Below are 17,931 nucleotides of genomic sequence, written 5' to 3'. Positions count from 1 at the left end.
GAGCATAGACCAAGAGGTGGTGGTGGGCAGGGGTGATTTCAGAAGTTCACAAAGGCTTTCCATACATAAAGGGATGATGATTAGCTAGAGCAGTACCAAGAACTGCAGGGCCATCACACATGTGATGACACATCTTATCACAAATCAGGGACATTTATAGTCAGGTACATGAAAGGGTATTACCATCTCAATGTGATCTGTCTCAGGTCTAGGGTGTATAACAAAATGGCACCATGCACTGCTACCATGTCAGTGTTTCCCAGCCCACCAGGCTTGACTTTTTCTTCTTTGGAAGTCCTGTGGGGTAGCAAAGACCCCTTTGTACCTCTCAAGGCCTCTGCTGAAGGATTTCCCTCTTCTGCTGGAACTAGGTGGTTCTGCAGATGTTTTGTCAACAATCATTTGTCAAGGTTTACTATACACCAGGCACTGTGCTAAGCACAAAGAAATGAGAAAGAATATCCCTGCTCTCAAGAAGCTCACAGTCTAGTGGGGGAGAAAATAGAAACAGCCCCATACAAATGAGTTATAGATTGGAGATTACCAAAAGACAAAAGGCACCAGTATTAAGGGGGACAGCAAAATGCTTCCTAAAGAGGGTGGGATTTTAGCAGGGACTTGAAGGAAAGCAGGGAGAACTGCTAGGGGGGAGGCTGGAGGAAAGGGAATTATGGGGATGAACTATAGTCAGTGAAAATCCTGACACAAAAGAGAGTGTCTGTTCAAGGAACAGAAAAGAGGTCACTGTCACTGGATCATAGAGCGCATGTTGCTAAGGGGAGAGCAGTAACTGCTTTCTTCTTACAAGAAGATACTAAAGTTGGAGAGCTTTGATCATAAAACAGAGGATTTTATATTTGATCTTGGTGGTGATAGGGAGTTACTGGAGCTTATTGAATAGGGGTATCAGATCTGCACTTAATAGTCTGATAGCTGAGCAGAGATTGGACTAGAATGGGCAGAGCCCTGAGGCAGGGAGCACACTAGTGAGTTATTGAAATAGTCCATATGTGAGGTGATGAAAGTTTGCATCAGGCGGTTGCTAGCATCAAAGCAGAGAAGGGCATTGTGTACAAGATATGTTAGGAAGATAAAAATTGACAGGAGTTGGCATTGGATTGGATAGGAGAGGAGAGAGGCAGAGAGAGTCAGAGATAGAGAAGATGACTCCCAGATGGTGAGTCTGGCTGACTGGGATGGTGGAGGTGCCTTCAACAATAATAGTGAATTTTGGAAAAGGGGAATATTTGAGGGGAAAGATAATGAGTTCAAGTCTGGACTTGTTAAGTTTAACATGCTTGACTACAGCCATTTTCAGATGTCCAATAGACAGTTTTGCCTCTCTGCTGTTAGAAAGCAAGCTTTTCTCTCAACCATTTGACCTTTTGTTCCCCAAAGACGGCCAGTTGCCTTTTGACCCCTGGGTATTTTAGTGATGGGCATGCACAGGGGCCTTCCCAGTTCCAGATTACATTAAGTGAAGGAATATTATAGATTTTTTATCCGAGCCTTTCCACTCTTCGTCCACTGGTGCCTGTGAATTGCCCCTTCTATTGGGCCTGCATACTGCTGCCACCATCCTGTGCTGGGAACATGCTATTCTACCCACTGCACAGTCCTTTAAACCAGGATGTGTTTTTTCTTTCACTATGTTGATGAGATTAGGAATGGCTCCATGGAAATCCTGAAACAACTGTATCCAGTCAAGTCAGAGCTTGAGCTCTTCCCATTACTGTGGTCTAACATGTCAATAAAGAAACTCTGTTTTTTGTTTTCTAGTTAGGTCTGTCTGAGAGATCCAAGAACAACTTCTAACCTTTCAAATTCACAAGGTTTCTGCCAGGGTTAGCGATGGCCCTTTTAGAATCTCTATTCCCTCATCCGTGTTGGGGAAAGAGGCAAAAAACAGAAAAGGCAGACAAATCTCAGGCTCACGTACGTAGGCTAGTACTCTAACAATAAGTAGTCTGTTTTTTCTGGGGTGAAGGAAGACATCCAGGGCCCTCACTGGGGCCCTGTATTAGAAGTCTGAGAAAGAGAAAGTTATATATCACATGTTCAGTACTGGAATTGGAATGTCTCTCCTTCAACTCAATCTCACCCACCCTTCATCCTCAGCAAATTAACTGGGGTATGCTTGCAACACTTTTCTATATATTCAGTTTTGGAAAATTCTCTAGGTTTCTGTGGCAGTAAAAAACACTGTCCTTTCCAGATGTTCCCCAGTGCCTTGTATTAAAGTCTCAAAAATCCATATGGTACAGTTCTTAAGGGCCTCCTAAAAACCATATTAAGCCCCAAGCAATCTATTTAATACAGTTCTTAGAAAGTCCCAAAGTCAGCATTCTTCTGCAAGAATTGAGGTCTTCTTTGACAGCTGGTAGGCCTGGAGATCATGGTCATACCCCAATACAAAGTTTTCTGAATTCAACAAATGATATTTTACAATATTTTTCACAGAGAAGTTTCACAGCTATATCTTACTGCTGAATTCATAGGTAGAGGGGACTGATTACTTTTTAATTGTTATACCCCCAGCCAGTGGGATCCCCCATACTGTCCCATTGAGAAAGACTCATGATATTCCAACAGAAGCATGGCCAGAAGCATGGTATCTATTAGGTGGGCTAGGCATATGAGGGCATCCAATCACCTTGGGCTCCCTTCCCTTCCTACTCCCTTTCCTCCACTTAAGCTATGAGGTCAGCCATGAGGCCATTTCAAACCAGTCTTGCTGCCTATGCCCAGTTTTCTAGACCAGGTCTGGTTTGAGCTGTTTGGTATTTCAGGTTTAAGATTGGAACAAAATGAGACTGTGGTATATCATCTAACTTTTAACAAAAATAAATCTATTAAGCACATGGAAAGAATTTTCAGCAAGGGTATGAGTGGACCAGCTTCCCCACCTTTGCATTTGCACTGGGAGAGTATTTGACCAGGAGGGTACTCCTTAATTCTTGTCCTGGCTCACGTGATGAGGAAACCACAAAAGTAGTTTGAGGAATAGAGGATGGGCTTATTTCCTTTTATGGAAAACCTTGCCTGTCCTCTGTGGAGGAATTATCGTTCCTACCCACGGTTTCTCACACTTATGGTGTGTAATATTAATTTAGTACTTACTATGTGATATTTTATACTTCTAGTTATCTTTTTCATGGATGTGCATGTATAATTATCAAGTCCTTGAGAAGAAAGCCCATGTTTTCAATGTCTTTGTAGCCCGGCATAATGTCTTATATACAGGCAGAATTCAATATATGCTGATCAATTGTTCTACTTTTTTGGAAGCCTACAACATTCCTGCTCTGTATAAAAGATTTATATTCGTTGTATACAATACGCGTGATATACCCATATAATATACTTTTATCCATATAATTCATATATATATGCATCTGCATAAATTTCAATTCAATTAAATATTGAATTAAATTATTCAATTAAATTATTAATTTCAATTAAAAAATTAAGCTACTATATATACAGTGCTGTGCTAGTACAAAGATGAAAAAATATTCACTGTGCTCAAATAGCTTATAGTCTATCAGAATGAATATAATGAGTGTATATGGTATCAAAAGAAAATGTATATAAATCGATACAATATGATTTCCAAAAGGAAAGGGGGCTTATTGAAATGGAAAATCAGGGAAGAGGACCACATAGAGGGTAGCACCTGAGATTTTTTTTTTCATTGTGTGTTTTTTTTTTTTCCAAGCAATCGGGGTTAAGTAACTTGCTCAAGGTTAAACGGCCAGGTTTTTCTGGGTGTGGTGCTGAGTGTCTGAGCCCGGATTCGATCTCCAGGTCGTCCTGACACTGGAGCTGGTGCTCTTACTCACTGAGCCACCTGGCCGCCCCCTGAGATTTTTTTTTTAAAAGAAGCCAGGGATTCTCTCAAGAGGAAGTGATGAGGAAGTATATTTGAGGTATAGGACTTTCCTGTACAAAGATAGAGAGATGGTAGTATCATATGTGGGGAATAGCTAAGAAACTAATAGAGAGACAGTTCAGGACCCCTGAACCCAATATCAGGTATCCTAGAGGAGGAACTTCCAGTCCAGATCCATGAAACCATCATCCTAGGACAATTGCTTCTGTAGGTCTATGGCTATTGAAGATCCAGAAAACAAGTCATTGACCCTCATGAATTTTTCTGCATCAGAAATTGATGATTTTTATCAATGTTAATGACATAAAAGAAGATATATTACCATTTGCTTTGTCACTGCACTCTAAGAACTATGGGATCTTTCATCTAATTTTTTTTTTTTTAAGGTTCAAATTATTATGCAGAGCCAGTGACAATTTCCACCGGTAAAGAAAAGACAGTTGTTGAAGAGATATTGACAATGCTGGAGTTTTAGAAGACTATGGTAGCCTACCTGTACCAATACTTTGCTCACAGCAACCATATGAGATAGGCATGATTAATAATATCCCCATTTTATAGGTAAAGAAATAGAGATACAGAGAGATTTCAATTTGCCTCAGGCTACATAGTTCTTCAGAGTCAGAACACAGACATTTTAACTGTAATATTGATTTTCAGACCCAAGTTTATTATCTCTGCATATACACTACTGCACTCCAATTTAGTTTTAACTGATTCAGAAGCAGTCAGTTGATTTTTGTGGGATCATAGAATGGGAAGTTGTTGAAAACATAAAAATCTTCAATCAAGCTGAAAAATCTTCAATAGTTTACTATTGGTTCTAGAATGAAATGTAGACTCCTCAGTATGACCTATGACAATCTGTATTGACCCTTGCAGATTTCTGTGTGCATGGTCCTCATCACACATTTAACTTTCTAGCCAAACTGACCTCCATATTGTTTCTTGAATTCACTCTTCTTTCTCCCTACTCCATCTTGGCATGTCCCATCTATGTGTAGCCTCCTTCACGTCCACCTTTCTCAGAAATTTTACCTCCTTTAAAGGGTTAGCAGGACTGACTTTTACTACTGGAAGCCTTTTGTGATTTCCTCTAGCTATAAGATCGTTCTCCCTATTAAAAAAATTTATGTACGTCTTATATCCTCCACTAGAACATATGTTCTTTACGGTCAGAGACAATGTTTTGTATGTGTGTGTATCTTTGTACCTCCAGTAGTCACATTGAAAAGAAACAAAAAGACTTGTATATTTTGCCTTATTTCAAAACAAAATGAAATATTTTCAATCATCACACTTTGAAGATATTTTCGGAGAGTAACAAAAGAGGAGCATCATTGATGCCATTATCTGCACCATAGACATTTTCTAAATCTTTGTTAAACTGAATTGAATGTTTTAAAATTGAGAATACTTGACGTTTTCTTCTTTCTCAACATCAGAGATTAAACATATTTGGCCTATATTCTCTTCATAAGTAGAACAATTACCTTATTATTTCATTTATCATTTGACCTTCACTTCTGTGTATTTGCATTTTCAAGCAATTGTTGTCTCTTTGTTTCTCGTGTGAGATTTGATAGTTTTCTATCCTCTAGATTATTTCTGCTGTGTAGGCCACATATTCCATTTTCACAATTCCTATTTTTCTTTTAAGCCATTTGGTAACATCTGCTGTAGTTCCATGCTCTTGGGAATTCACAAGGTCCTCTGCCTCATCTGTTTTTGACTAATTTTCCTGTGTCTTGCAATATTTATTCTTAAATATCTGGACTCATTTAGCTTAGATGGAGAGTAGCTTTCCTTCTGCTGTTAATATCTTTTGTGTTCATTTATTTTCTTATACTCAAGGTCTGTGAATTAATTTTTGCCCCTGATATTTATGGCAATTTTGAACCTTTCCTCTATATATCCCTGTCATTCACTTTTTGACTCCTTACCTTTGATCAGGCATAGTCAAAGCTGGAAAGATATCACCTTGTGGTTGCTCTTCAAATTAGGTGGTCTGGGGGGAAAATAGCCAGTAACTGCTGATGTCAAACTTTGATCCATATATGCAAATAAAATTTCTTATTCAATGTAACATATATCAGTTTATAAAATTTTGTCACTAAGTTGTGGTTTTATTTAAATTGCTTTCTCATTTTCTTTCAGAGCTCTTGAGGTTTCTGTGAGTTTGAATGAAGGAAAATCTGTCCTCTACAGCACATTGACAGTCACAGCTACAGAATGTGTAAGTATGCAAGAGAATACTCTAGAGTTTCCCTTTGGGGATGTGGATATTATGCTAAATTCCTCAGGTCCTAGAACATGGCAGAGATAACTAAATTAAGTATGAACTACTATAAACTCTTGTTTCATGTCTTCCAGGAATTCTAGTTGAATTTGTGCTTGGATATGTGTGTGTGTGTGTGTTTTCTTTCAGGCTTTACTTAGTGATGTTCTAGTGTCATTGTTTTCTTCTGTGTGTCTGTCACCATAATAGCTTTTTATGATAGAACTATTTTTTTGTTCATGCTTCAAGCCTTTCTTCCCAACTTGCCTCGTTTGCTCCTATTTTCTATACTTTTGGTTTTTGCTGTTGCTGCTTTATGTGGTTATTGATAATTGTGTATTTCAAGGGTTTCAGTGGCAATTCAAGCTGGAGTCTTTCAATATTCCCAAACCTATCCTATCTAGGGCAAAGTCTTTTTATTTGCAACCCTCCTAATCTGAACTTTATAGGCTCCTCAATTGGTATTCTGTCTGAGAAATAAAGCTCTGGCCTTGCTCTTGGTTCAAGCTCTAGTAGAATGTTGCTTGACCCAACTACCATTCACTAGCTGGAAAACTCTGAAGCTTTTTATCCTAGGATGGCAGGCCACCTCAATCTAATAAGCTCCCTGCTTTTGTTCTTCTTCAGGCTTCAAAATGGCCTGAAGCCTAAAAATGAGACCTTGTTCTACTCCTAGGGTCAGAGCCTCGTAGCTACTGCTATTTTTTTCGGTATAATTCAGTTTTATTTCACATCTATATGTACACAGGGACATTTAGTACACAGAGAATCTATTAAGTGAACTATGGTGGACATTTCTTCTCATTTATGACTTCCATCAATTTCAGTCATCACAACATTTTCATACAGGTGTCCCATCATGTCCTCTTTTGCTTGTAAACTGCCAATGAAGCCAGGCTTTTTTTTTTCACAAGGACAGATTCCAATAGAGTACTAACAAATCCATAAAGCACTAAAAGCTTTCACTGGAGTGACAATATGAAGTTTACTGCACTGCTGAGAGATCTTAGCTAGGACAAATTTTGGTTCTGTGCTTGGTAAAGTCACAAAGAGGTTTATGTTTAACCAATAGGCCAATTTTAGTTTAGCAGTTAGCTATGTCTAACATCTAACATTAGTCCACTCCAGAGCTTAGTAATGGTAACCTGCTTCTGGCCCATAGCTCTAACTGTCTTCTTGGGCAAAGATTGTGAGAGAAGGAAAGGTGTTAACCTCTGGAACATTTTTATTTGTTTTAGCCTTCCCAAACCAATTAAAATCTTCCCTACAAAACAACTGTATCTGGAAGAGATGTTCATTGCCCAGTAAATAATCTCTGGCCTATGACCACTCCTTGCCCTGGTTTGCACAGGATCAACAATCCTGCTCAGAGGTGGCACCATATTTTGTTACTTGCACAATGTTTTGCCCTCTTTGTTGTATCAAGGATGTCTCATTGCCCCAGTTCCTAGCCAAAAGCCCTAGTGCATTCCTAGTTAAAGTGACTCCATTGTGTATAGACTGCTGTCTCCCTACACTTGTCTGGGGCTGGGGGTGAAAAAAAAAACCTGGGAGTTTTCTTTGGATTTCCTGATCAGAACTTGTTGTTGTCCATTTTCCAGGTCTTTGTGGAGTAATTATAAAGGGTATCTAGGCTGTATTGCTTCCTCCTATTGTGCCAGCTTGGCTGGTTTCCTCAAAGGCATTTTTTGTTAACAAATTTTACCTAGTTATTTTCCACTCTTTAATTTGCTGGAAAGTTGATTCCCATTTGCACACAGATTTCTCATTCCTGTTTTCAGCAATCATCAGAAAATTAATTGGTATATCACTTTGTCTTTCCTTTATTGCATTTTCACATTATACTTATAGGAGTTTTTCATGTACATTTTTTTCTCTCCTCTAGACCATAATTTTTTTTTATTTCAAATACTCTGTCATCTTTCCATCCATCCATCCATCCATCCATCCATCCATCCATCCATCCATTCATTCAGACAGCCAACCAACCAGCCACTCATTTATTTTAACACTCAATGCCTTGTTGCTAGTGAGCACTGAATAAATATTTGTGTAATGAAGATATGCCAGGTGTCTTCACATTGACTACTGTTTTTGTCCCTATATTCACAGTGAATTGCTAGCTGTGATTTTTTCATGTCTGTTCTTCATTACCAGGCCCCATTGGTTCTATTTTCTCCTACATTTCAACATATTTTTAAGAAGATCTATGGCACATGCCCGGAAGATAAAATTAACTTCTAAAAGTTATAACAAAGTTAGGTTCTCAGATTTCATTTCCTTATTAGTGCACAAAGCCTGAATTTTCAGAAAAGAGGAATTGCAAATGTTCTGCAAGCTTTGAAAATCTTCATTGTTGTTTCAGTTCCTACATTTAGGAAGTTAAGAAGCATATATATATACATGTGTGTGTGTGTATGCATATATATATATATATATATATTTGAATGTTCAATTCAATTCCACAAACATTAATTAAACTTTTACTATTTGTTGTTTTGTGTAAATGAAGCACTGAGACATTAGGTGACTTTGCTAATACCAGTAATGTATTTTGCCATACAGCAGTACTCAACATTTATGTCCTTGAGTTCTTGAATATTTAGATATTCTTAAGGTATTTTATGTCTTGATAGTTTTGATCAGTCCTTTAGATTTCAATTGTTATTAGAGCAGAAGAACTTAAAAAGTTCAGCTACCATTTAGTAAGAAGTCTTTGATGCTTTCTAGTGTATTGATTATTTGACAAAATTCCCATGTCTAAGACAAAGCAAGCCAGTATAGGAATTCCAAATGAAGATAGACTAATACAAGGGTGGGGAACTTGAAGCCTTAAGGCCTCATGTGACCCTCTAGGTCCTCAAGTGTGAAATCAAAGGGCCACACTTAAGGACCTAGAGGACCACATGTGGCCTCAAGGCTGCAGGTTCCCCACCCCTGAATCAAAACATAATTACAATTTCATACAGGAAGCTAAGGTCTGAGAAAGTTTGACAGAACATCATATAACTTTAAAAAGTAATATTACCTTATTTGTTTATTAGCCATAAAAATAGAACTTAGAGGAGTTACTTGAAGCTTCAAAAAAGTTTTAATTTTAGGGATAGGTATCAGGACTTTGTTTTAACTGAAATAGACAAATCTCCAGTACAGTCTTCTACTCTGCCAAGCAGATTGGCATTTTCCTGCAGTTTATATTCTTATAGGATTATCTAGATCAGAGGTGTCAAACTTGTAGCAGCTGACAAAGCTTCTGAGTGAGGCCAGATGCAGATTAAATGTAATTGGAAAATGTTTAACAAATTAAACATACAATGGACATAGATAATGCTAATTTGTGGTTTTCTAAGTCAGTAAGCAGCCAATGGGGATCTATTTCTATTTGAGCTGCTTACTGACAGGTGTTGCTTGCTGAGGGTCAAACAACTTGCTTGTGTGTGTGTGTGTGTGTGTGTGTGTGTGTGTGTGTGTGTGTGATTTAAACTCATCTTACCAGGTCCTAGGCCACTTCTACCTCTACTGTTGAATTTAGAGTCAGGGTATTTTGGCTCTAATCTCAGCCCCATCATTTGATCCTTTGTGAGCCTGGGACAGTGTGTAAGGCACTTCACTACCTTACTCACTGTACGGCTTCATGTGTCATATATCTGGGAGAAGAAAAAAGTTTGGATGGAAAGTAGCAACAACTGAGAAATGCATTTTGGAGATGGTTACCCTTCTGCCTTGCACTTTTCTTCTTCCTTTAAAATGAGTCCATGCTTGGGATTTTGATTTTATTTTGTTGAACACTGACTTTTTTCTCTTGCAGTCCAATGGAATCGCAGCAGTCATTGCTATATTGGTGCTACTACTTCTGGCGGGCATAGCATTAATGTGGTGGTTCTGGCCCCTTTGCTGCAAAGTGGTGAGTAAGAAAAAAACCAAAAACATCATTGTTTTAAGAAAACAAGTCTGAAAATATAGTTTTAAAAGATATTCTTGAATGGTATCAAAACGACCAACAGGAAAATACCTCTTAATTTTCTTAGTCCTTATTGTAGTTGGCCGTTAATACCTCCATGTCTCAATAAGTGTTAATAACTGAGTTTTCTAGATCACTTGATTTTGAAAATTTGGTTGGTGAGGAGGGATAGGGTTGGAAGAGGCTCCCAGAAGAAGCACAGGGAAAATTAGGAGTTTAAAGGAAATGAGATGATGTCAGGTTTCATCAGGAGAGGTTGATAATCTATTCAATATCACTATTGAACTAAGGGTTCCCTGTTTTCTCTTTAGTCAGTCAAGCTTGTCTGTGGTTTTCAGGAACACTTGGTCCTTTTAAAAAACATTTTACAAGTACACCCTGGAGTTGACATGCGTCTATTGGAAACTAGTAGATATGATATTGGGTTATCAGTATATCTATGAAACGATCAGGGGATAATTTCACTTTGCATCATTTAAATAACATTCATGCAAGCTAAGTAACACTGGGGTAGAAAAAGAGGCAAAAGGGAAGAATTTTTTTCAGAGGTACCTAGTCTATTTTGGATTTTCCTTTGTTTTGATAAATACTAGTATGTAAATGATTTCATATAAAAGCATTCCTTCAGAGCTTCCATACTGTACTGCTAAATTTGGGAAAATATTGAGTCAGACCCAGAACATCAAGTAATGCTCCACAGTAGACCATGTTTCCATCACCTTTGATGACTGGCCTGAGGTTTGTTTGATTTTAAATTATCCTTTGTAAAACTCCACTCTTAATTTCAATAGTGTGTTTATGGTTTCATAAGGCTAATTTTGTAGTTTTTATTCAATTACTAAGAGTTTTAGCTGTGTCAGAGCTGTGGAATAGAAGCAGATAATGGTGCAGATAGTAAACATCCTTAGCTAATCCATTTCCTGCTTTACAGTTTCCTGTCTCAGTCCTCTTGAGTACTCTCAGTATAAGTAGTGACTAGAGTTCTGAGATTCTTAGTTTAAGAAGAAATAACAGGTGCTCTGATACCATACCCTTCTAAAGACAAGATTTTTTTTACCCTAATAAATCATGTTGTGAAATAGTGGGTTTCCTGCCCTTCAAATATCACAGTTGAATGACTGCAGTGCTCAAAAATGTCATTAATGTCAGACTTGTGGGCACCGCAGTTTAAAAGGACCTTGTTAAGCCACATTGCATACAGAGGAAGGCAGCCAAGGCTTTGAAGGGATTTGAATCCTTGTTGGACACACTCTCTATAAGGACATGATTGTATTCAACCTGGAGAAGAGAATGCACAGGTGTTCCATGAAAGAAAGCTATGTTCAAGTATTTGAAGAACAGTGTAATAGAAAAGAGGAGTGACCCATTTTCTGCTTATCTGCAGAGAGTAGAACCAGGAGAAATGGGTGGAAGTTGTAAAGAGGCAAATTTAGGCCTTTTGTCGGGAAAATCTTGCTAATGATTAGATTTGCCTAAAAGTAAACTGGGCTGCCTTTGGAGGAAGTGGACTTCCCCCTCCCTGGAGGTCTCCAAGCAAAACCTGAATGACTCTTTGTCATGTGTGTGCTTCTGGCCATTGTCTTCCTGTTTATGCTGGACTGGGTGGCCTCTGTGGTCTTTTCCACTGCAAAAATTCTATGATTCTGGGTTTTTTTTTCCTGGAAAATATTTTAGTGTTGGAGTCAGTATAGAGGCAAGATGTTGCCTATGCTAGCATTGTCAGGCATGTAGCCTGCAGACCACATGTGACCCACAACACTCCTGAGTGTGGCCTGGATCAGATTAAAATTTAATTGGGACATATTTAACAAAATAAACAAAAATAGAATATAACATTGATGATGTTAATATGTGACTTTCTAAGTCAAAGTCCTGTGGTGTGCAGGATTCCTTATGTGTCATTTATTAGCCTCTATTTCTATTTGAGTTAGATATCGTTGGCCTACACTGATATCAGAGATGCTAGGAAAGGCTTCACCACCTTCCCAAAGATGGTTTCCACCTGCTTGCTTACTTACCTGAAATTCCTTTAACTGAGAGTAAAACTCATTAATTTTAAGGTTGAAAAATGAAGCACATCCTTGGAGAGATAAGATTGATTCAAGTGAATGGTACCAGTCTTCTTTTCCTAGACAGGATTTTGACAAGACTTGGGGAAAGAACATTAAAACGTTGAAAGTTTTAAGATTAGAAAAAAAGGAAATCCATGAAGGTAGGGGAGGTAGATTTTGGAACAACTAAAGAGAATTCTTTTCTCATAGATCTGGCCCTGAATAGACTGCAAAGGCAATCTAGTTTCATTGTAGTTCCAAGTAGAAAAGTATTAGAAGGCTAATAGATAGTATACCATGGAGGTAGCTGGACCTAATTCCTTAACACAAGTCAGAGAGCTAGAATTTCCATTATGGTTCCAAGTGAATATATGGGGAAAGGCTATTTAGAAAGAATGACAAGAAAGGATAAACTTTTCCAAAGGCCAAAAACAAGCAGTTTAACGTGATATCTTGGGGAAGGAGAAGGAAATAAGAATTGGGGTTTAAATTAGACAGGTCTTGGATATCACATTCCTGTCCATATTAGAGATATAACTGTTCTTTGCTCACATGCAGAATACTGATCCTGGTGTTTTAACTACAGCACTTAAATTGAGATGACCTTAGAAAACTCCATAAAAGGGTCATTGTCATAGAAATCAACTTTTATTAAATTGAGGCCTTTACAGAAGCTTAACTCAGATGCTTTGTTGATTGATCAATTGATCGATTCATTGATGATTCACTCTCAAAGAGCCTTTTGGCTCTCAGAGTCTGCCAGTGGAATTCTAGTTTTGGAAGGTTCCAAAAACTTTGAGTATGGTCCTAGTGAAAGTTTGTTTGCTGTCTAAATCTTACTAACTAATGCTGATGAGGGATGTCTCCCTCTAGGTTCAGCAGGAACTCTGATCTTATCTAAGACCAGAAAATTTGCAATAGCATCTGGAAAGAATTCAAGGTCTCAGGCTTAATTGGAGTGAGAGTTGTAGAAGTTTATTGTTAGGCTTCTATGAGAAGCGGGCAAGAGTCCTTTAGGGGGCCTGCGAATGAGAGGGGTACAGGCTTTTACTTTTAAAGAGTAGGACTGCCATTATCAGGGCTGACCGGATGGAAGGAAGGGACCTCAGTGCACAGGTAAAGGTTAGAGCGACTGAGAGGAACTTGTGACTTTAGTGCATAGATAGATTAGATGAGATTTGGGCCAGACCAGAGGAGACATGAAAAGATTAAGTAAGAACAAAGGAGTCACAAGGTGTTGCCTAGGCGGATTGCCAATAGGGGGAAGGGGCAGAGCTTGAGGCTGGGAAAGGGATTTTACAGATTACAATTTTACAATACAAATTGCAGTTACAATTGTACAAACTGGTTTTACAAATTGATTTAGACCCCAGGTACCCCAATGTTTCAAGAGAAATCTGTCACCATATCTTTGGCCATAGGATTTTTGTCCATAGTGCCACTTAAAATAGGTTTAAAAAATGCATGTTTGCTAAGGCCTGTGTAGTCATTTTCCCCTTCTTCAGGGACGGTACTAGTAGAAAAGGAGGGCAGAGAATAGTAAAAACCATATAATGCTTAAGCTCTTTAAAAACTTTGATTTATTTTAAAGTACTTTATAATGTGTGATTTTGCTCAATCATGAATAACTGTTAGAGGAGTTAAACCACATCCATTAAAGACATGCTTGCTATAAATAAATCCAAATAATATCAAGAAGTTTTGGATAAATGGAAAATAATCTCAAGGTTCTCCTTGACGATATTAGTGAAGAAGTTCATCGTGTATTCAAAGACAACAAGAAAAATCATTTCTTGGAAAACTTGGTCCTTCTGTGTTTCAGGGATGATGTCAAGTAGAGCAGAGAGGTCGCCATGATGGTATTAGAGACTTTGGGGCTAACATCTGCTATAGGGGATAGAAAATCAGAAGTTCCATTGAAAATTTTGCAGGTTGGGAGAGAAATAGTCCTGGAGAGGTGTCAGTTTATCCAGACAGCATGGTGGAATGGATGTGCTATATTTCTATGGGATTCTGTTTGCATCGGTGATAATAGTGTAATCACCACTTTTGGATCCCTCCACTTTGGTATCCAAAGTACTTTGCTCAGTATTTGCCATGACATATAAAGATGTTGAGGAAGGACAGCTGAATCTGACCAGAGGCATACTGAAGAAAACTTTGCTCCAGTTAGAATAATTTTAAAGGCAACCTGAATTGATTTTTCAAGATATTTCAATGAGGGTGATGTTAAAAGCATGGAAAACATTACTGACAAAGGGAAAAAAGAAGGTAGCTAGAAGACATTGGCAGCTATTATCTCTACACTATCTACATGACAACGTTCCGAGCATCTGTTGAGAATAATCTTGGTGAAAACATGGAAAGGTCGGCGTCTGCAGATTGCTTTTCTATGTCAGACCACATCTTCTTAATCACCAAGTTGATTTAGAAGTAACAGAAAATAAGACCGCAGTGTAACTGTTGTTTTGCTGTTGAGTTATTTATATTCAACTCTCTGCAACTCATTTGGGGTTTTCTTGGCAGAGGTACAAGACTGGTCTGCCATTTTCTTCTCCAGCTGATTTTACATTTGAGGAAACTGAAGCAGACAAGGTTAAGTGACTTGCCCAGGGTCACACAACTAGTACATGTCTGAGATTGGATTTGAACTCACATCTTCCTGACACTAGGCCTGGCACTCCATCTACTGTGCCCCCAGATGTCTATTATTTGCTAATTAGCAAAAAGAAAAAAAAAATGTATGTTAAGATTATGCAAAATTATGTGACAGATACAACTGCATATGTTTATTACTGTCCTCAGCCATCTCCTCAGACTTCCCCCCTGGCTGCACTCTTTTTGGGTTACTTTGAATTCTTTATTCACAATGTACTTTTACAAGATCTAATAGACCTTGCTACTCCTGCTTCCTCAGTCCCTCTGCACCTCTGATTGGAGGGTAGAGTCCTAAACGCCTCCATTTAAGGAGAAGAGACAGGGCAGATGTCTCCTCAGCTATCTGTTCTTATTCCTCCTGGCTGCACTCATTCTAGATGAATCTGGATTCCCGATGCCTCTGCACTGGCTATTTCTCACCACCCCCAGTCCTCAGTACAGTTCCTGGCACATAGTGTCTCCTTTATAAAAGTTTATTTACTATTGACTTTTACTGGGGATGTTAGGAGCAAAGTTAATAGAAGAGATATTCCCTATTGATGGGTATGCCATTCAAATACATTGGTTACAGAGAGCATTCTTTTGATTGCTGGACACTGTAGACCACTTCAGGGAATTTTCACTGAGATTCATTGTCAACCAAAGTTGTCCTAGCCATCAACTGGGAAAAAAAATGAAAAGTCATTATTGCCCAGACATGGCATGCGATCTGTCAATCCTGTTAGTACATATGAACTGCCCTCAGAATTTGGTAGAAAGAAGATTGAACCCCATCACATTAGATGATTGTGATCCTTTTAGTGGCCCTAAGTTCTTCACTACCCTAGAAGCTGACTTTTTAGAAAAAAATACCAGTGTACTCCAGGGTTTCTATGTAGCTATGAATTGTAGAATAACAAGATTTCAAAAGAAATGGAATTATCAAAAAATGAATGAATGAATGAAAAATAAACAAGGCATTTGAATGCTTACTACTTAGCGAAGTCATTGTGCTAAGTGCTAGGGGTACACATGCAAAGTTGTATCTAAAGAAGGGAATGTTGGTGTGGGGATTTAGAGGGGTGGTGAGTTGATTCATAGAACAATGAGTTGCTATCTTTCTAGAAGCAGTGGTACTATTGATTTGTTTACTGTGCCAAGACCAAGAGGTAGAAAGTAACTGGATGGAGTATGAGGGTAAAACATGGATTGGTCTGGGAACTGAGAGAGATAATGGAGTAGGAAAGCTTAGATTCACTCATCCACCAATTAAAATGAATAGGATCTAGGATAAGAGGACCAATGAGAAATCACTTTACTTCTCCAGTGTCTGAGGGCATGAATTCTAGAATATGTAGGAAATATGAATGATGGGCACAACATTTAAGAAGGATTAATGTAAGCAGTAGTGTAAAAGACATCACAAAGGATTCATATGGATAGAAAAGGAAGTGGATTGGTCAAGTATTAAAAGTATAATGAAGGAATCAACTGCTGCCTTGTAGTCATAAAATATTAGAAGAACCAAACTAAACATTGTGGTTTACCAAATACATAATCTTAGGGGGACTAATTGAAAAACCAGGAGAGTAATCACACAGGTTGAGAATATATGAATGAATTTTATGATTTGTACTCACATAGTAATACTAACATCAAAGAGATTATGAAATCATTGAAATAATATTGTGAAATAATGTATACAGTGTTATTCTTTCTTCTGTGGAAATCTTGCCAATGCAAGCCCATGGTATATAGAAACTATGTGAGATATTAGCAAGAACATTAGAAGTATAGTTGAAAGGATTGGGTTCTGCATGTGAGTTATTAGAAAGACATTAGAATGATAGTCAAAAGAATTGAGTTGAGGCTTTTTCTTTCAGACCTGCTCCACCGTTAACTAGCTATATTGGGCAACTCTTGTTAAGCCTTTGGTCCTCACTTTCTTGATCTTTAACTTAATACTTGTATTTTCTACTTGATAAATTTATTGAATAGATCAAATGAGGAATATATGAAATGAGCTTGTAGCTATGAACTGAATATACATATATATGTGTGTGTATACATACATATATATATATTTATCATTACTGTTCTATTTCTGTAATAAGAGGTTGCCAAATGACTTGAATCCCCAGTCCTACACTTAATATTCCAGTCATGCACTGCACTAAGTACTGGGGATACAAAACCAAAAATGAGGCAATCCCACTTCTTAGAAGAATTCCCATTTTCCTACAGTTCTTATGTCTTTGAAGAAATAATCATTTTGACATATTTGCTTAAAGTAAGGAATTGGTCAGAAAAAAAGAATGATCAATTCCTTCAAAATTTTCTTATGGGGATTGGAAAATAAGTCTTAAGAAAACATTATAATGAGTTAAAGTTCTTAATGTCAAAACAAACTAGGGTAGAGAGTAATTTGGTGCTCTGTTTAGTTTAAATGAGAGCTAACAGCTATTTGAATGGAACCATAGGGCAACAAATCGTTACATTCTTTGCAGCAGCAATGAGAATTTGATTTAAAATGGAAAGAAGAGGGTAGGAAGGCACTTGGGGGAGAAGGTAGTTGCTGGATTCTTATGCTGATTCTTTTCCTATACTTCCTCCAGACAACTTTAAAAATTTTGCTCACCCCAGATCTTCTGACAACTTTACTATCTTTCTTATTAACATCTTCCTGCTTTTATTGTACATGAGAGCTTCAAGGATCAATCATTTGGGTTAGCCCTTTCATATTATAGGTAAGGAGACTGATAGTCATAAAAATCAAATGACATAGCTAGTAGTTTCAAAGGGGCACACCAATAAACTCTTTCATCGGGTCCAAGATTACACGAGAAAATCAGAAAACTCTGTGAACTCTGGTTGGGGGCTCTGAAGCAGTGTGATCTTTGGTGAATGGAATTTGTAGCATTTATATTCTACAGAAGGGAACAAAGTCAGTTCTCTATGTCCTTGTGCAAAAAGAAAGTAAAGATGAATTGGATGCTATGCATTTGCATTGGGGCCATTCAGGGGAACAATTTCCAGTATCCTGTCTGAGCTGTTTCAGGCAACACAGTCAGCTCTTAGTTGATGAATGTGATGAGGGATATAGCTCCCTCTA

General features: G+C 37.9%; 1 protein-coding gene across 1 annotated transcript in view; it reads left to right on the top strand.

The window, feature by feature from the left end:
- ANTXR2 (ANTXR cell adhesion molecule 2) overlaps nucleotides 1-17,931 on the top strand; it is a 221,136-nt gene that overhangs the window by 93,790 nt on the left and 109,415 nt on the right. The window contains exons 11-12 of the mRNA XM_069092887.1: nucleotides 6,050-6,128; nucleotides 9,979-10,074. Of these exons, the coding sequence (XP_068948988.1) occupies nucleotides 6,050-6,128; nucleotides 9,979-10,074 (175 nt within the window). The remainder of the gene's footprint in view (nucleotides 1-6,049; nucleotides 6,129-9,978; nucleotides 10,075-17,931) is intronic.

Source organism: Petaurus breviceps, unplaced genomic scaffold (genome assembly GCF_028583685.1).
Source record: "Petaurus breviceps papuanus isolate PSGF00001 unplaced genomic scaffold, PetGlider_PUasm1.0 126, whole genome shotgun sequence".
Classification (NCBI taxonomy): domain Eukaryota; kingdom Metazoa; phylum Chordata; class Mammalia; order Diprotodontia; family Petauridae; genus Petaurus; species Petaurus breviceps.
The sequence above is the reverse complement of the archived record's forward strand: the minus strand, read 5'-3'. Positions and strand labels throughout refer to the sequence as shown.